The following is a 20,631-nucleotide window of genomic DNA, read 5'->3' as shown; positions in this document are numbered from 1 at the left end:
GTCCAAAATTTTAGTTTTCTTCTGGCTCCAGTGTCGTAGTAATAAAAACTTAATTGAAGGTATGTTCTTGTCGTAAAAATGAAGATAATAATTATTTTCTGGAAAACTGTTAAGAATATCAACACTTTATTAACTTTTTTAGCACCCAAGGTCCAAACCAAAATCGAGCTCTGTCGAAATTTTTGACAATTCCGCACTTAGTATTCTTAGTATTGGTCAGTAAACTTCACATTCAAAATAGGCGGATGCGCTGGGCCGAATGCATTTTCACAGACTTTTAGATTTCTTCGTAACTGCCCCGAAATTTGAATCGAAGACTACGCCGCTGGCGGCGCAATATAAACCGCAACCCAAACAAAATGGCCGCCTCGAGACGACATCGTCTCGTTTGGTTTTATCAGGAGATCATATAAACTCGGCGGGTTATCCGTTTGAACGAGGATTCGAATTCGTTCGTTCGTAGTATTTGTTTTTATTTTTTTAGAAATATTCCCCACAGTAGACGGTAGAAAGGTCAAAAAATAAAAGGCCGACGTCATAACGTAGGTACATGGTTTATTCTCACCTCGACACCTCATTTGTTTGTATTTTTACAACATCCTAAGCTGTTATATATAATTTTTTGTTTTGCTTCGGCTAAAACGAAATACAAAATAGAAAATTTCTGGAATTTGATATCGCCGTTTGATCTCGGTTATTCGATAAATTCCCAAAACATCGCTAATATATTTTTTTAGATTAACATTGACCCAAGTATATACAGAGTTTTAGGAACGCGCAGTATTCCCGTAACCTAAGTTGGTAGAATCGGAATTTAGTTATGTTGATGTTATAAAGTTGGTGGTAAAAAAAAGAAGAGACCACGGCAGCGACGAATGCCATCCTGACGTAGCAACCAGTTAACATTTTATGAAATACAAATTATTTAGAAATAATATTTGTTGTGTTAATTGTTGCCATTTTCTAATGAATAAAATATAATTTCCTCCTACTAATAACGTCAAATTATCTCTGTAGGTCTCGTACAGTTTTGCATGGAATCTCGCTTACCTTTTTATGAAAATAAGATAAAATTGATAAATTGAACTTTTGTCTTTTGCTTATTAATTTACTAAAAAGTGAAAGTACATTCTTGTGGAACTTTTTTTAGGCGTAGCTAATAATAAAAGATAATAATATATGATAAAATCATGAAATTATTGAGGGATCTAACCTGATAAGCAGGCACACAGGAGGAACAATAATTTATGTAAAACAAAAAGTGCAGTCAACAACATTGCTAAGTACATCATATTTGAACAATGTGTGGGTAACAGGTGTGTAACTTTTAATAAACAAACAAAAATTATTGATATTTAGTTTGTACCATTCACCAGCGAGCAGTGATGCTTATTTTTTGTCTTATATGGAGGACTTTTTAGAAGAATATGCTGCTTAAGAAGGGACCCTTACATGCATTGGTGATTTTAATATCGATATGCCAAAAAGCACTTTCTATTCCGAAAAGTTTACATATTAGAAATGTCTAACAATAAAGAGAATATTACCAAGTGTTATAGAGACTATAAAAATTTTATTGAACTACTGCACTACAAAATTTTTAAAAAATATGGTATGCAGGATGCGGTGCTGAAATGTTTTGAAAATTATCTATCAAACCATACTCAAGAAACAAGGTTTTTTTGAATATACAGCAATGCAAAAGGAAAACCAATTTGGTGTACCCCAGGGAACAGTGTTGGGGCCGAATCTTCTCATTTTCTCTATAAACGACATTGTAAGACACTTAAAAAAGTGTAAAGTTCAACTATTTGCTGATGATACCTTGTTGTATTCAATGGGAGATGATGTGGATGATGTAATACAAATCCTGAATGAAGAAATTGAAGTTTTGTATAAGTATATAAGAAAAAACAAAATGTATGATTCTTAAAGGTAAATTTAATGCCGTATCAATCTTCTGAAAAGAATTATCACATATCTTAGTGACTGGTCTAAACTAACAATATACAAGTCAATAATCGTACCTCATTTTAATTACTGTTCATCGATACTCTTCTTGCTCAATATGAAGAAGTAAAGTGTTCTTCAGACAAAACAATACCATTATGTATATGTATTATAGGATGTCATCGTTACACACACATAAAGACTATATTGGAAGCAACAGGATTATTATTATTATTATTATTATTATTATTATTATTATTATTACACACAAAATGAAACACAATTTGCTTCCCGAACATCTATCAAGAAATACAAGGACTATAACAGACATACATAATTATCGAACCCGAGAAGACTTCTATGTTCCTAGAGTTATCACTGGCCCTGATCAGAATGATGTTTTTCACAGTATACTTGTACAACCAAATGCCTTATACAGTGAAGAACTCGAACTCAGTCAAGTTGTTTATGCTTCATAGTCTAAAGAAAATAATAATTGTGTTGTATTGTATTAGTACTGTATTGTTAGATTAAATTATTATTATTTGTTGAACAATACTAATATAATAAAATAGTAGCAGGAAACCGCAACCCATTATCTTTAAACATAGGCGAGATACCACGCAAAAATGTCGAAAAATCGTCGTCTTGTACTTATCCCTTTCAACATTCAAAAATATTGAGCAATATTCAAATTATTTAGCGTTTTTTTCATGTGCCCCTGAATAAAAATCAAACAAAAGACTTCAGTGACGTCGTAAAATAGTAACTAAAATTTTACGTATTTACTCGTTATTAATGAAGTAAAATTCCTTCTTGTATGTTATTTGTGTTGGACTTGCGTTGTTCTCTATGAATAACTGGCAAAATGGCGGTTGCGGAAATAATGGCGAGCGTTCATTTTCAACGGTGACACGATGTAGAGGACCCTGTAAAATTCGTCTCAAACCTTTATTAAACATTGTGTCGTTTTTGTTATATTATGCGCCTATACATACACACAGACACGGCCTTAATCACAAAATAAACAACCATTTTCGTGGGCCAAAATCGGGACGAATTAGCCGCACACTTATTAAGTCGCATGCAACATTGTTGCGAACTTTAACAACTGTAAAATTAAACAAATTGCAGCAGGAGAACAGAACGGGGACGCGGTTAACGCGTTTAGAATTTATTAGAAGGAGCGGGTACCGTACCATATCGGTACCGTTGATTAGATAGCGGTTCGTCGCACCATTAGGCCAATCGATGGGCAAAAGTACTATCGGGAAGTGCCGGCGCAAGCACCGCAGTCCGTAGTTACAGTATATCTCAAAAGTACATCGCATCGGATTCAGACGGACCCTCTTCCAAAAAATAATTAATATCAATAATTTTCGTCTATGTCTATGAATGATTAATAAGTATAATACGACCAAAAATATAGTGCATATATAAACGTAAATGGACCGTTTTAAATATGATTGATGCTGCTTGATATTTTCGAATAGGTAGAAGCGTTTATTATAACATCAGGTGATATGTATCGTTTAATCTAACTGCAATATGTTCGTATACATTACGGAGATATCTGACTGCGATCCTTTCAGCAAGAACGTATTTAAGTGCCTGATTCTGATAGTGCCTGTCGATTAACAAGATTTTTCTTGTATTTTTGTGTCTTCTGCATAGTTCTTCGATTTGTAAACAACAACAGTCTTGTTTAAGACTAAAGATTAAATTATCGTACGACACGAGAATACAGATAAATATTTTTTTAACACTTTGAAATGTGGAGAAAAGATGCCTTATTTTTGTCTGCCCAAAACGTCAAAGATTCAATCGCCAAATACTGTTATTGTGTTGTTCAATGCCTAGCCCAAATTAGAAAAATTAGAAATACTTGTTCAAATAAAGAAGAAACTAAAACATTTCTATACGAAAATAATTTATATTTTGAAGAGAGCCACACGAAAAAACAACCTTTGGAATTATTAAAAATAAAACATTTTAATAAAGATTACAAAATCGATTTGATAACACAACAAAATGGACGTGAAATCTTGAGATTACCCCCGCGTCACGATTGAGATGATTTTGATTGGGCTGAAAGCGCAAAAGCACCAAAACATAGTAGTCGGTTGTAGAAGCACTATATTTCTGGCCCAAGTATAGAGGATCCATTAAACAAAAAGCTGCTCACTTACAAAAATTAAATTATCAATATCAAAAATAATCTAAAGGATATTGTTAACAGTGAATTATTGAATGTAAAAAAAAAACTAGTGAAAATATATTCCCTCTCTTAAAACGAGATTGTTCCGACTTCTGGTAAAATGCATACTTTTTTATTATTTTACTGTGTTAAATTTCTTTTCTCTTTCCATTTTATTCATATTTTCGTTAGCTATTTGATCGGTGGTTTTCGTTTATTAGGAACAAAACGAAAATTTGCTTTGAATTGTCAGCTGCGAATTGGGAGTTTATACGCTGCGAACAATAGTAACTAAAAAAATATTAACTATTTGTAATTCACGCAGAAAGTTGTACTTTGTCTCCAATATTTATGTTTTGAATTAACCATTTCACTTGATTTCAGGAAAAAAATCCATTTTTATATTATCTGGCAATTGTTGACTTAAAACAATTTGATGGTCTTCAAACTTATTGTTTATTTCATGTTTAGCGTTTTCGCATAAAACTTATCGTATATACGGATCTTTTCCATATAAATTATTGGGTTGTTCGGAAAGTCATTTCGTTTTTTTTGGGGAACATGAAAGACAGTTGTCGTATAATGAATAAATATTTTATTAAATTATATATTGGCCATTCTGGTCCAACACCTTTTGCCATCTTTCTGGCAGTAACATAATTCCCCTCTCGTAAAAGTTTTGGTCCTTGCTGGCAAAAAACTGGTTCAGGTGGATTTTGACATCTTCATTTGAGGTAAAGGTTTTGCCATCCAAAAAATTTTGCAGGGACCGGAACAAATAGTAGTAGGAAGGCGCCAGATCTGGAGAATATGGTGGATGTTGCAGTACGTCCCATTCAAGCTGTAAAAGTTTTTGGCGAGTGACCAAACTTGTATGAGGTCTCGCATTATCCTGGTGGAACACTACACCCTTCCTGTTGATTAATTCGGGCCTCTTCTCTTTAAGTGAATCATTCAATTTGTCCAGTTGATGACAATAGACTTCTGAATTAATCGTTGTATTGTCCCGCAAAAGCTCCAAAAAAAAAACGATTCCTTTGACATCCCACCAAACGGAGAGCATCATCTTTTTTTGGTGAATGTTGGCATTTGACACGCTTTGAGCCGGTTCATCTTTTCTGCTCCATGACCTCTTGCGTTTAACATTGTTGTATACAACCCATTTTTAGTCCCCAGTAATAATCCGCTTCAAAAATGGATCATTTTCTTGACGTTTGAGGAGCCAATCACACACGTCAACGCGACGACACAAATTTCGCTCCGTAAGGACATGGGGCACCCACACATCGAACTTCGAGGTTAAGCCCATGCCTTTCAAATGGCCATAAGCAGTCGAATTCGACAAATTTAATCTCTCACCGATCTCTCGTGTGGTTATTCGCCGATTTGCATCAACTAATGCCTTTATCGCATCTTTGTCAGCTTCGACCGGCCTTCCAGACCGTGGTGCATCTTCGACCTCAAAATTGCCGGATCGAAATTTTGCAAACCAGTTCTGGCATTGGCGTACTGTTAACACGCCTTCTCCATACACATCCGTCAATTTTTTTCTCGCTTGGATAGCATTTTTACCTTTTCTGAAGTAAAAAAGTAAAATATGACGAAAATGCTGCTTATTGCTCTCCACATTTAAAAGGGCACCAACCAAAAACTACTGCGTAGAATTAATAGAACTTTTTCACACACAAGCCTTGCAATATCAGCTCTCAAGACATATAATGGTTATGCGGCTTAAGTGTGAAGTTGGTTTCGAAAAAACGTAATTAAGTCCTCTGACGGGAAAAACGAAACGACTTTCCGAACAACCTTATAGTTTGCTACATCGTTACAGAAAACCTGGTCCACCCTACATAACTACGGACCGATGCTGATAATCATTTTGTTATTTATCGACTGGCTCGTATGGTGGCGTAGACCGCTTGAAGCAGCTCGAAAGTTACGATCGAGTTTCACCCTGTAGAAAGCAACGAATCCGTTTCTATAGAAGATATGCGGTTTCGGTTAGTTCGATATGTCGAGGACAAAGAAAAATCGTGGTCACTTTTAGAATTTGGTCGAAATAGTTTTTGTACTGTACAACAACGTCATATTATACGTTTACGAGCTGGCCTGGATTTGAAAAGATTTGTTCATCGTTATCAAATAAACTTTTGGTTTATAATGATGCACGTTTACTCTAAAATAGGACACCAAAAATTTCGGGAAATTTCTTTTTCCGCAATTCCGTCGGCTTGGCACATTTTAAGACGCCAACAGCGCACTAATTGTATGTACGCAACTATATCTGCAAATGAATTATTTAAAAAAATTACTCCAAAATTAAGGCTTCTAATTAAACTTTTTAATTCAACAGAACACAAAACCTAGCAAACAAACGCAATGTAATTAGTTTTATAGTTCAATATTTACCTAATATTTACTTTTTTAAATTCTAAACAGTATTTTTAAGAAAATATATAAATAACCTTCCCGAAAGCGTTGTTTCTGAAACAACCTGACATGGCATTTTTAGTATCCAATTTTAATTATCGGAGGAGCTTTTTTTAAAGAAAAAATATTCGAAAACTAATTGAAAATACAAAAAAACGAAAATATTTGATAAATTGGTTAAGGCTTTCGCGGCCCGTTGATAAGCTATTATCTTGGTTCGGGTTTAAAGGCCGTCGTCGATTGGAATTACTTCCTAACGTTTCGCTAGCACGAGTGGCGAGCTTCTTCAGAGGTCCTTCCATCTCCGATGTTGGACGTAGACTGACGATTTCTCCTGCGCAGGTTGTATTTATGCCGATTGGTGGTGGGCGGGGCTTGTTCCGCTTCGGTTGGTCTCGGGAGATCGATCGGTACTGCTCGGGCGTTCCTAAGGATAATGTGAGGAAGCGAGGTAAGAAGCTGGGCCACACAGTTTACAGAAAACGGATAGACGGACAGATACCTGCATGCTCTATCCAACCATCACCCAAGCCAAAAGTATGGGGTTATTAGAACCCTGACAGAACGAGCCCGAAGGATTTGCGAACCGGAGAGCCTCCAGATGGAACTTGAACACCTAAAAACTGCGTTCGAGGCAAATGGCTACAGCAAGAGGGAGATCGAGAGATCAATGAACTCAAGATCATCAAGATCACGGGATACCGAACAACGACCCTCCACCTCCCACGCATATCTGCCGTATATTCCGAGTGTCACCGACAGGATTGGCAGAGTATTGAAAAGACACGACATCAAAACAATCTTTAAGCCTACAAAGAAGATCCAGCAGACCATCAGGTCAGCGAAGGACAAGAGGGTCTCACTTTCAGCTGCAGGAGTCTACCGCATTCCGTGTTCATGCGGAAAGGTCTACATCGGGACTACCAAGAGATCAATGGGAACGAGACTTAAGGAGCATAAAGCAAGCTGCAGGCTAGGACATACAGAGAAGTCTGCAGTAGCTGAACACGCACTGAGCAGCGGGGAACACAGGATACACTTTGAGAGCTGTAAGTTACTAGCATCGGTCAACGGCTATCACAACAGACTAGTCAGGGAAGCCATTGAGATACAAAAACACCCACACAATTTCAACCGAAAGGAGGAGACCCTTAGACTCAACCAAATCTGGAACCCGATCCTTAGGAACGCCCGAGCAGTACCGATCGATATCCCGAGACCAACCGAAGCGGAACAAGCCCCGCCCACCACCAATCGGCATAAATACAACCTGCGCAGGAGAAATCGTCAGTCTACGTCCAACATCGGAGATGGAAGGACCTCTGAAGAAGCTCGCCACTCGTGCTAGAGAAACGTTAGGAAGTAATTCCAATCGACGACGGCCTTTAAACCCGAACCAAGATAATATATATTTAACACCGGAAATGGAAGCCTAATTTTTCGGTTTGGGTTGATACCACAAAAAACCAAAAGCGGGTTTTCTTAAACAACTTTTCATACCTGGTAACATAACTAAAGTAACTAAATTCTAGGCACAAATGTTATTCAAAATGAAAATTTCAAGAGAATAAGATTTTGGAAAAAAATGACCCAAAAGTCTAAGGGGTGGTGTCTGTAGATGAGAACAAAACGTACTAGATATTTTAATAATAATAAACTGATTTTATTAGAAAATTAAGCAGTTTACTCCATTAATTTTTTCATTCAATAACGACGTGGTTTTTGTTTACTGAAATTTGTTTATTGAAGGCGCCGCTTAAAATGTACCAAGCCTCGATTACTATATATTACTTAACTAATTCATCAATGGCAGTGATAAACGCTCTAAGCCTACGCGGATCGGGTATAACCCGAAACGCGCAAACACTCGCCGAGTTTTATTTAATAATTTTGAATCGCTGGTTCTCGACTGATGTTCTTAGTGATAGATCTCAACGGTTGGTCCAGGGGATCCCCATCGATACAGAAATGCTCAGCGGCAAATAAAAAACAAACTTATTTTGTCTGTTCTCCGTTTCTCTGTAGACGCGGCTGTAATTGGCCATGACTTTCGAGTGGTTTGATCTACGGCGTTTATATTTGGCTCCCTTCAAACAGTTTATAAGAAGCATAAGTCAATAAAAAATGGCCGCGATCAGACAGCGGCGTCCGTCTTTTTTTTTCGATTTTCGACTGTTTTTGGACATCGCGATAAGTGTCGTAAACTTCAAGCTTTCGATTTTAAATTTAACAAGGAAATTGCGTTTGGGCACCTGACGGAACCTACTGAAATTGGGGGGTTGGGGGGCCGGCAAGTAAAACATTATTTCTCGAAAATTGCTTACGAAATGGTAAACATTTTTGGACGAAAATACGCATAAACTTTCATTCTTTTTTTTTTCTCGCAAAAACTGAAAAATACGATCTTCTTTTATGAAAAATTCGCTATAACTAAAATACCATGTTTCAGTTGTCAGATTCTATTACTATTAAAAATTGTTTTTTTTTTTATATATTTTGGCTTTCAGAAAAAAATAATTTTCTCGAAAACTATCAACCGGAACTGAAAATTTCAAGAATCGGCAAATGCGGGAGATCCGGGAACTATAACTCTTATTTCGAGCATTTTTTCGATTACATACAGGGTGTTTCAATTACAGACAAAAATCTAAAAGACCCCGCAAATTGTTCTTTTCGGCATTAAATGAAGGCAGTACCGATACCTATAATTTTTCTATTTTCGATTTTCGTCTATCACACGCGGTTCTCGAGATATTTGGAAAAAAATTTTTTATGCAGACCAGTGTTATGGGTAAAAAAAAACAAAAAGGTCCTGAAAACTGCATTTTTCCTGGGTAAATTGTAAATGAAAAATTATCGTATGGTATCGAGAGTTTCAGGTTTCGTCTATTATACGGGGCACGAGAGATATTTGCGAAAATATCAATGGGCAGTCACACTGTGGGTAGCAGAGGCAATGCATTTCAAAGAGGAGACAGCGGCTTAGCGTTGCCGAAAATACATATTAAATGGATTGCTCATACAAAGATTAGGACAATATGTCCTGAATTTGTTTGTAAAATCGACAATAGAAGCTGAATAGCATAAGTGTTTTGTGGAGGATATATTATTGAATTATGATGAGCTTTTAATGGCTACAATCTGCAAGGCCGTCGAAATGGCTTTTGGTGGAACTCAAGAAATTCAAATAATGGTAAGTGCTTCACGTGATCACGAAAATTGTTTTTTTTAATATCTTTTGCTGTTTACTGAATGGGAGGTGTTAGTGAAAAAACAATTTCAAACATCGAGAAAAGATCGGAACGGAACAGAGGCGAAAGTGAAATTCTCTCGATTATGTATAAGAAGAGTTTGATCGGACAAATTGTTTATAACGATTTTTTTTCAAAAATATTCCGTCAACTTTAATTGCAATTAAAAAATGGTTCGAGGGGATAAGGATTTGCCAAGTTTTCCTTTAAGTGCGTTAAGTGAGTGGATTAATGATTAATGTAAGGTTCTAAGTACCAAAACTGTTTTACTACTGCTTTGTTGTAATTTTGGAGTGTTTAGCACTAAGTCCCCTTATATCCCATTTGAAATGGTGAGTTCTACCTTACTGATTGGATGACTTGGACCAGATCGTCTGGCATAAAGAATTTTGGGTTTTTCTAGCAACGCAAAATCCCCGTCGCAGGGCATCAAGCTACGCCCGCTGATATCAATCGTAATCTGGATTTAATCGGAAAGGCTTTGAGCTACAAAGACTATCAGAGCAAACAAAATATATTTGTTTTTATTGTGACCACCAGAGTATCTTTTATTGGTAAATCCAGCATTCAGAAATCTCATTTGCCCCATGACCTGCCACACCCTCATGCCATAAAAACATATAGGCATTGTTCGTGTCAGCTACACAAAGCTCCCATAAGTATCAGTAATAATACTGGAAGTAATACTAACTAAAGAAGAAATTCCCTAGTTCTGCCAGCTTTCATTTGATGAAGCTCCAATCCAGTGATTTAGCTACCCTACCCATGGCATGTTCTTTTATCAGAATCAAATATTTCCTCCGCTTTCCTTTTTGCTATAAATAAATTCAACTATTTCCTTGTCGCTGCAAAAGTGCTCAACTAACCAAAACGGCCACTGCCGTCTTTTCTAAGCTTATTTTGCTCAGATCCGCTCCCAGCGCAGGTATTAACACTTGTCTTCTTTGATGAGAAATAACATTGACGCTTAATGGTGGCACCTATTTTTTTTTTTGCAGGGTGGCTTAATATTAATCACTACACTTACTGCGTTGGTCAGATCAGAAAGCGTTTCGTTTAAAACTTTTGTATTTAAGGTCATATGATTGATTATGCTTCTTGTGGCAATACCATACAGATCGCAGAGATGCTTTTTTAAAGGATTTAACTGCTATTCAAAAGAGGCTTCGTTCTGATTCCAATGTCGTTGGTATGGATAACGCTTGCTATCATTCTTGTTAATTTAGGTATCCAGATATGACAAATATAAAATGAATTATATGGAAATAAATAAGGCGATATGTGGGAGTTCAATACAGAACGTGTCGGTTGCTGACCAAAAAAATCCATAAAAAAGTATAACGGAACACAGACCAAAAACTGTTTTTTAAGGCACTGATCATTTTTGCCGCACCGGTAGTCTCCCAGGACCAACCAGATTTTCATTCGAGGTGGAGCATATTAACTAGTCCGGTGGAGCAGAAGAAACCAATGTAGACTACTAATTGTGAAAAAAAAAATTATTGCCTAACTTTCTGGATGCCTTTAAACGACCACGAATATAACCCAGCAGTCGAGAACCAATACACTGGCCAATCGAAAGGCTAAATAATATTTCTCGGCCTTATTGCTTTCTAGTAAATTTTAACAAACCTAAACTTATAGGTTATTAATATTCGCATATACGACATTTGACGATACAATTTACATATAACACGCAATATATTATATTAACTAACATATTTTCTTTTTACAATAACCAAAGTGTGTAGCGATAACAGTGTCTAAATACGAATTTGTTAACATCTAGCAAAAATACCGGTATAAAAGTACCGCGCAATATAACGTGTCTGGTAAATTTAAAGCGCATTGAAAATATTCAAGTACAGAGCGTACGCCAATGGCGGCGTTTGTTTGATTAAAATGCGAACAATGTTTATTTCGCGAGGTTCCATGAGCTTGTCGTATTCAAGATGGAGACGAACAGCTTTTTTAAAGGTTAGAATAATTACGAAACTTATCAAAAATATATAGACACCCAACCCACGTATGCGAAAGGAACACCCCGTACAATCTCGCTAAGCAGCTAATTATTATCACCTTTGTAAAATTCAACCGTTAATGAGATCACAAAATATTCGCAAAAACAAGTCCCCGAAGTACAGGCAAGTGCAGAAGCGTCTCTTTTTTTCTCACCGAATCTTCTTTCCGAAAAGGTTTCCCTAAAAAGTCCGAAGCACAAAACGCCAGGATTTACCTCAATATCGGCAGCTTTGTCTCCTTTTCGGTACTCCCTAGGAAAAGGACTTTGGCTATACGTCCACTTCGTGGCAGACCTCCATGTAGTCGGGATGCAACATGATGTCCTTGATCATGTCCTTCAGCATCGAGTAACGGATCACCATCGGATAGATTTTGGCATTTGTGTATTCAGTCTGAAAAACGAGATCAACTAGAATCAGCATTTGCATTTGCATTTGCATAGAATTTGCAAAAAACTGAAAACTGGTCTCCCTTTGTAATGATAATTGACCATAACAAGAAAGCTGTGATTCTGTTGGCAAACTTTTGTTTTTAAAGTTTTCACATAAATTCACGTAAATGACCCAAATATGTAGCTAACCATTTTAAAATTGCCAAAGAAGTAGAAGTCCGTACCCACATCGAAACAGTAGAATTTAAGCGTAATCAAGCATCACCAAATATTTTTTTCAAAAGGAGCACGATAGAAAAACAATGCGTCCCTATAGGACAAAGAACCGCAAAGCGACTTCATTTTGAAATACAATGCTGCAAAGCAATCCTGTTCTCTACGCCTCTACGCAGCAAAATATTAGACTTCGATTAATTCGTGCGATTGAAAGGAAAAGTAGAACACCTTAATTGTGCAAGTAGGATTGACAAAACATTTTCCCTTTTAAGGCTTTTAAGGGCTTCTTTCACTAGTCATTTGGGATGATTGTGACTGCCCAAGGAACCAAACTCCATCTCCACCTAAAAAGTTAAACTGCCTGGATTGTTCAAAAATACAATTTATTGTAAGTGGTAGCGTTTTCTGAGTGCAGAAGCTTCTAGCTTGGAGAACGAAAAAAAAGGAGGTAGAAATAACAAATTTGCATAGAATTTGCAAAAGTAGGGTCCGTTGTGTGAGTGGCCCGCACCAACCACTTGGCGCAGCGGAACTGCTTACCCAACTCTCGCTTACCTTAAGTTGCCTGATCAAGTTCCGTAAACCCGAATATTTCTTAAGCAGCCTGTAGAGGTCGTTCGTCATTTGCGTATTCTCCGCCTCTATTTGCGACGTTGTCATGTCTGGAACAAATTGAGGTGGGCGGGAATTAATAAAAAACGCGAGTGCACCAAATTGTCTCGTTATACGACCGAATGGCCGCCGAAGCCGCGATCGAATCCCTAATTCGAAGCAAATTATGCATTCGCGGAGCAGACGTAAAGCGACAATGAATTTAAAGCAGCTCAAGAAAGAGCTAACGCAATCAGTGAGCTCAAAGGTGTCGTCGAATAATCTGCGTCTCAATTTAGACGTGTAACTCGGGGACACTTTGAACCGCCGACTGTGAACCAAATTCACCCGAAAACATCCCAATTTGTTTCTCTAAATTTAAAAATTGTGTTACCCAATCTAACCAAGGAGGCCTTTAAGTACGAGGTGTGTTCAAACAGTAAAAGGTGGCTTTTGTAATTGGGCGGGCTAGGTACATTCGTTCTTCGAAATTTAAATTAGTTTTCTTTCCTCTCCTGACATGAATATCATCCCGAATGCCTATTGGCAACTAGTAAATAGCTTAACCAATCAAAAAAGAAAAGAAAACAAATGCAGGAAGTGGCTTTTTGTTCTTACATCCTCTGTTTATTGGATTCTCGTATTTTTGTATTTTGGATTTTAGCATTTTAATCATGTCGAACCACCCTGTATATCGTTTGCTGTTAACGCGATACCATGGTGAGAGTGGAATCTAAAACACTTCAACCCTAGTTTATTACAACGTTCTTACATTCTAGCCGCTCTATCCTCTCCTTCTTCTCTAGGGCCTCTTCCGCCAATTTGGTAGACGTTTTGACCCCTTCGCCGCTCTTCTGGGTCTTCTCCATGATCGCGCACGCGCGCAGGACGAACGCAGGAACGGTTTCCTGCTTCTCCTGTTTGGGAATATCGACCAGTGTCCAGTACTGGGTCTCCAACCGGATCACCTCCTGAAATCCCAGACGCTTCCAAACAACACGTTTTATAAAAATAAATTTCATATAAGCGTAGGTACAAAAATACGGGTTTTCCAGATACAGGGAGTTAAATAAAAACAACAATTGAAAAAAATATTTTGCGAATGTGTTTTTGAAATCTGGTGCTAAGCAAATTCTAATTGTTCTATTTATGGACAAATAATATGAAAAATTACCCCTCGAGGCATCTCGCTTATGCTTAAATATAGAAGAAAGCACCTTTCGCTGTATAGGGTTTTAAAACCCAGCAAAAATGTTGATGAAGTAGTCTTATCTCACCTTGATCATCGCCTTCAGCATGCTGTACCTCTGAAATATGTTGTGCACATGCTTGCTCTCGTTATATTTCGACATCAGACCAACCAGTGCTTTTTTGGCCGTGTCGTAGGACTCGTCCATCCTGACTCTGACCGCTCTGAGGCGCTCGTTGGTATCGATGACGTCTTCCTTGGTCGCTCCGCTGGCAGTACCCTCGTCTTTCACGTCTTGGACGATTCGGCGCACGCTCTGGGTGAATTTTCCTACCAAATTGGTTGAACCTGGAATATCAATTAAAGCGGAGCCTAATGAAAGAACTTGAAGTTGATGTAGTTGCCTCATTGAATTTATTCAGGTGTTTAGAGAGCAACAACAGGCAGAGAGTTAAAACTCGGGACCATCCGCATCCGCTCCGGTATCGGCACGAAAGTGTTTAGCCTATTTCCCGCCTCAAATGTTCCAGAAAACTAACTTTCCACCCCGATAAATGTTGCGCTTTGTTGAAAAGCGCCGTTCCGCCATAATGATCGCAAACTGCTATCGCGCCGAGCCTATTGTCCACATCTATACGTATACGAGGGCCTTTTATCTTTCAGTTTCAGCCGCTTCAGTCAGAAACGCAACGACACAGGAAAGCAAATGCAGGTGTTAAACGCGGATAGTCCGTTTCTTTCGAGCTTAATGTCGCATTTGAGTTTTCAGGATTTTTCTTTACAAAAAAGATCGCCTGAAACAGTGATTTCCATTTATCAAACTGGAATGGTTCTTGTGATGAAGGCAAATAGATTGCAGATAGTAGATAACAGTAGTAAGAGATTGTTTATATTGTTTTCTACCTACCTGAAGGTAAATCTTTTATTAGTAGGTACTTTATTTATAATGGGTGTTTTTTTCGATGTATAGAACTATAAGTTGCGAGAAAACATGGATTATTCGATTGACATGAATTTTATTTATCTGGAAGATAATCTTGTGGCATTACATTTTAAATATGATTTCTGGCATATGACCGCCACGGCTGGCGCGGACGTAGTCCAATCTGGACCTCCAATTTGTTGTTTTCCGAATGGTCAAGCGTTTGTGGCTTATCCGCATAGACCAATGACTAGCGGTGTTAAATCACAAGATCTTGGAGGCCAATTCACAGGTCCAAAACGTGAAATTAGGCGGTCACCGAACGCGTCTTTCAATAAATCGATTGTGGCACGAGTTGTGTGACATGTTGCGCCGTCTTGTTGAAACCACATCTCCTGGACATCATGGTTATTCAATTCAGGAATGAAAGAGTTAGTAATCATAGCTCTATACCGATCACCATTGACTGTAACGTTCTGGGTATCATCGTTTTTAAAGAAGTACGGACCAATGATTCCACCAGCCCATAGAGCGCACCAACAGTCAGAACAACGGCAATCTCGATTTGGGCCCATTTGGGCACTATTTGCAAGCGTTGTTCAGGCGTGAGTCTATTCATGATGAATTGCCAAACCAAACTGAGAATAAATCACTTGACAGCTGTTAAATCGGTCACCATCTTGAACAGCAATGCCAACTTAAAATTCTATACATCGAAAAAAAAACACCCTAAAACCAACCAAATCTATTTAATAACAAAGCCTTGTGGGGGATATACTCCGTCCCACTCATACCATAGATACCTCAAAAACACGCTGATTCCACGCTATCGATACGACAATCGTACCCATGATGCCGAACTATTCCCGACGTATAACATTTTTATCCGTTCTTTATTTATAGTCTTTGAGGAACAAAGGATAATTTCGAGTCAAATATTACTCATAAGTCACAAAAACTGTTAAAAAGGGAGACAGTTTTATCAAAAAGATGATAGTCATATTTCACAGCTACACTCATACTTTTTACAAAACTTCTTGGTAACGTTTCGCCAATCATGATGTTGGCTTCTTCAGAGCTCGGCTGAAACTAGCTCCCATTTTACACTGTACTCGATTATATATTGCTTGAGGGGGGCGGAACTAAATGAGGGTGACTGATTCCCATATTGGTGACAGGTACATGCAAGAATTTTAGTTTTGGTTAGTTTTTTTAAGAACTTTTTGTATGTGGTAAGTGAAGGAATTGCTTTCGGCCTCATTACTATAGTGTATTTTGTGATAGAACGCTTAATATCTTTAATGTGGAAATTATTAGAGAGAAGAGCAGAGGTCAGGTGTTCAGTGATTCGGGCTGAGATAGTTTTAGGACTCTGTAAACAAGAGAGTTGATAACCGATGACTTTTGGGCTGTGAAAATTGAGGTATTGGTCTGCGTACGTAGGTTTTCTGTAAACACAACGACCCAATGTTAGATCTGAGTTTTTATTTATAAAACGTATGTTAGGGTGTATAGAGTTTAAATGTCTAAGAAAATCTACTAGGGATGATTTTGGTTTTAGATTCAAGGTGTCGAAAGACTTGACTCGTGAAGCATTTTTCAATTAAGGTGAGAAGGTTTGGTTTCAGATTCTCGGATTTTAAGATATCTGATATGAAAAAAAAAATCTACACTCATGTTGGTGAACGAGACCGCATTGCACTTGGCTGGAGAGTAAGAGAACACGGGATATTTAAAAAAATGCGTCCTCCGCGTATATCAAGAAACTGACATCAAGGTCTTACCATGACATTGGACAAAAATGTCGAATGATAATGGCCACAATATTGAGCCTTGAAGGACGCGTCAGAGAGATAGAGATAGAGGTATGAGAGATATATGACGTCCATTTGAGAGCTTTCTTCATAGCCTCAGAAATATACTGTTAAATTGGCAATGGTGGATCTTCTTTAAAAAAATCCAAGTTGTTGGGGGACTATATTATTACTGTTAACAACTTTACTGGCCAATACATATATTTTAAATAGGTGCGTGTGCTTTTAACAGGTTAGATTATTATGAGTAAGAGAAAAACAGTCGCCATTACTAGCAGTCTATTTCAGTTGTAAAATCTGCCTCACTAGTAACGAAACTCCATTTAAAATGCAGATTTCAGCGTGTTGCGGCGGGTGTCGCATGGAAACGTATCAAAGTGACCGCTCCGCGTTTTTTCGTCGCAGTAGGCCGAACGTGCGAAACATTGCATTCCTGTTAAAGCGTACTGTTTCGGTTAGTTGCGGTGCAGTTTCCATTAGTGGAATTTACGTTCTTCGAATATAACGTTACTGCTCGTATTTTGACGATATTATGGCAATATACCAAATTGTAGCAATATATGTGTAATTACAAATCAGAGAAATTCACTAAGAATAAAAAGCAAAATGTTTTGGATCACCAACTTAGAATTTCAAAAAGTTGGGTTAGTTCCTCTTCTATCCAGAGATGAGACAAATAACAATAATTTTTGCTCCACTTTCAGTAAAAACTGCACCATCAACTTCTCGCTATGGCGCTCGATCTTGCGCTAGCGTATTTTTTTCCTCGCTTAAGTCATTTTGCGACGGTATCTCACGGGACTATCTGGAAACATATGCTTCTAGAACTCCTGGCAGTATAACAGAAAATAAATATTGGATAGAGGCTTTCAAGTTATCCGGTCTTCATTGGAGCTGAATACCAGCTATATCTTTCGCTCAGTTCCTCAGTGTGTAATGCGATGAAACGGGACATGCGGGAAAATATATGAGCCAGAAGATAAGTGAAGTATTTGATGAAATTGTTGCTGAAAAAATATTCAGAGCTTATGGCTGTATGTCGCATGTACTGAATTTGCTTACGGGGGATCTTATGAAATTCAATTCTGTTAATACAACGATAAACTCTGTCAAGTTGATTGTAACAAAAATAAAAAATTAATTAATCCTAGGTGTATTTTTCCAGGGCATTCAGCAAGAGAAAAAGTCGCTGAAATTACCTGCCACCACTAAGTGGGCATCTATGGTTATGTGCAGGCTTTGGCAATAAGCGACGAAGCAGATAATTTAGATATAAACGATCCACATAGCATTCCTAAGCCTATGAGTTATTTTGGAGCCTATCAAGAAGCGAATAGTCCCATGATGCCGAAATGAGTATCGCTGTCGAAGCATTCAAAGATATAAACGCGAAAGCGAACTACCAAACTCACCTCTTCTGGCGAATCTAGAAGAAAAAGCATTGGATACTCTAGACAAAAGGAGATGCACGGAAGAAGTAGATTTCGGCAACATTAAGAAACTTTTGAAGAAAGATACCAAAATAACATAAACCCCAGACGCCAATGTTATTAGAAAAACAACTCAAAATCTCAAAATGGTACTATTAGATTATTTGGATTGTTATTTAGAAAAAAGCACCTCCAAGGAGGATTTGAACCACCTCGCCTAAAGGAAATGATTTTGGCTTTTGAGGCATTAAATACTCAGTGCTCAGTGTATAGAGCATAGAGCATAGATTTTCGCTGAAAATCAGTGAAATATTTTCGTAAAAGTTCTTTTTAACATTGATAATGTTGGGTCTGACACCATAGCTATGTGCCAAAGTAAATTATAACAGACAGAGTCCGAAGTTCTACTAAAGTCCAAAAAGATGATTATGTATTATAAGAAATTAATTACCTATACTTAAATTAATTATTTCAAATTTTACCAGCATAAAAGGACTATGTCCTTTATTTGCAATTGCTGTAAAGTTTTAGAATCCCTCCTATATGTCAAAATACATCTCGTTGTTAAGAACAAAATAGTCTCTCAAAAACATGGATTCTTTATAGGCAGATCCACCACTAAAAATGTAACTACTATGTCTCAGTATATTTCTGAGACTATCGATAAACGTTATCAAGAGGACGTCATCAATCTTGACTTCTCAAAAACGTTATATGGGTTGGATAGCAACATTCCGATCCACGAGCGTAGTACTTGTGGATTTTTTGAATTGCTTGTTAATTTGTTACCTTCGCACTTGTCTAACCGCACTCATCAGGTCTATCTTTATGGTCATACCTCCGATGAATACGTGTTTCCTCGGGCTTCCTCAAGGCTTAATACTGGGGCCATTAGTATTGCCCAGTTCAGTAATTATAGACCCATCTGGATAATATGCAAACTCCTCAAGGTTTTCGAAATCCTTCTGTATAATGTTATTTACTCGGCGACGAGTCAGCAGCTGTGTTCGAAACAGCACGGTTTTAGAAGGGTAGATCGACAACTACAAATTCATTTCTTATCACACAGTATATAGCTAGTGCCATCGATGACCATGCACAGCTGGATGTCATTTATCTAGATTTAACAAAAGCCTTCGATAGACTAGATCACAGCGATTTCTAAAATATATGTATTATAAAACTCATGGATCGTATCCTGAACAGGGTGTTCCTCAGACTGAGTTGCTGAATTTGTTTTCGATGGACCCTCTGCAGACCAGGCGCAAGTATTTGTCACAAGTTTTGTTATACAAGCTGATTCATAATTCGGTAAATTGTCCTGGCTTACTTGAGCAGCTGAATTTCATGGTTCCGCGGTTAGCATCGCGATAGTCTGCTACCTTTTACCTTCCCACCGCGAGGACTAATGTCTTGAAGTTCTCTCCCTTATATAATATCTGCAACGTATCCAACCGTACCAGCGATTCGGACATTTTTAATTGCAGCTTGAGTAGCATTAGGCTAAAATTTTGTTGTGCCTAGTCTGCTTGCAATTTCGTTGCCGTTGCAGCTGAGTCATTTCCTTCATTGGCATTTTTCTTTTGTTTATTTTGTTGCGGATCATTTTTTTTGCAATATTAGTGTATTTGGGTGATGGTGTTCATACTTTGTAATTAATTTTGTAATTCTGATTAAATGTAGTCGGTGTTATCCTGCTCTGTAATTGGGTTTGATCCTGTTGAGCAGTGTATGTAAATAAATAAATAAATAAATGTCATTTTATGTTGTTTTATATGCTGACGACGTAATCTTTACAAACAATCCAGTGCTTAGATGATTGTTTCAATCTCCAAAGTAGTTTAAAGCAAATCAACAGTTGGTTTCTAAATAAAAACCTGCAACTTCATTCAGTAAAGTTTAAGTTGGATGGAGTATATCCCCCACAAGGCTTTTCGCATATATTTGGTTAGTTTTGGTTAGTGTCGCTCAGTGATGATTACCATTATTTACTGCCTTTATTTAAATTTTTAAATAAATGGCCACGCCGGGAACAAATACTTTAAAATTTTCACGTATTTTCTTCCGCAAAGTAAAAGCGTTTTTGCCCCAATAACCTATAATTGTAAATGTCAGTCTTTTCCTCTTCTCTTCTTCTTTTTTATTAGTTAATGCTTATGTTACTTTAGATTTTAGGTTAGGGTCTGTTAGGTAGACTTTTTTAAATAAATAAATTGACAGACAATAGC

General features: G+C 37.5%; 1 protein-coding gene across 2 annotated transcripts in view; it reads right to left on the bottom strand.

The window, feature by feature from the left end:
* Nucleotides 1–8,030: 8,030 nt before the first annotated feature.
* Nucleotides 8,031–20,631, bottom strand: part of LOC132702114 (uncharacterized) — an 81,834-nt gene continuing 69,233 nt past the window's right edge. For both annotated transcript variants that reach the window (XM_060670555.1, XM_060670554.1), the window contains 4 exons: nucleotides 14,326–14,585; nucleotides 13,821–14,019; nucleotides 13,013–13,119; nucleotides 8,031–12,242 (listed from right to left, as the gene is read on the bottom strand). In XM_060670555.1, coding sequence (XP_060526538.1) covers nucleotides 12,120–12,242; nucleotides 13,013–13,119; nucleotides 13,821–14,019; nucleotides 14,326–14,585 — 689 coding nt within the window. In that variant the 3' untranslated portion in view covers nucleotides 8,031–12,119. The remainder of the gene's footprint in view (nucleotides 12,243–13,012; nucleotides 13,120–13,820; nucleotides 14,020–14,325; nucleotides 14,586–20,631) is intronic.

The sequence above is a fragment of the Cylas formicarius genome, unplaced genomic scaffold (genome assembly GCF_029955315.1).
Source record: "Cylas formicarius isolate icCylForm1 unplaced genomic scaffold, icCylForm1.1 PGA_scaffold_5__7_contigs__length_24384050, whole genome shotgun sequence".
In the NCBI taxonomy this organism is placed as follows: domain Eukaryota; kingdom Metazoa; phylum Arthropoda; class Insecta; order Coleoptera; family Brentidae; genus Cylas; species Cylas formicarius.
The sequence above is the reverse complement of the archived record's forward strand: the minus strand, read 5'-3'. Positions and strand labels throughout refer to the sequence as shown.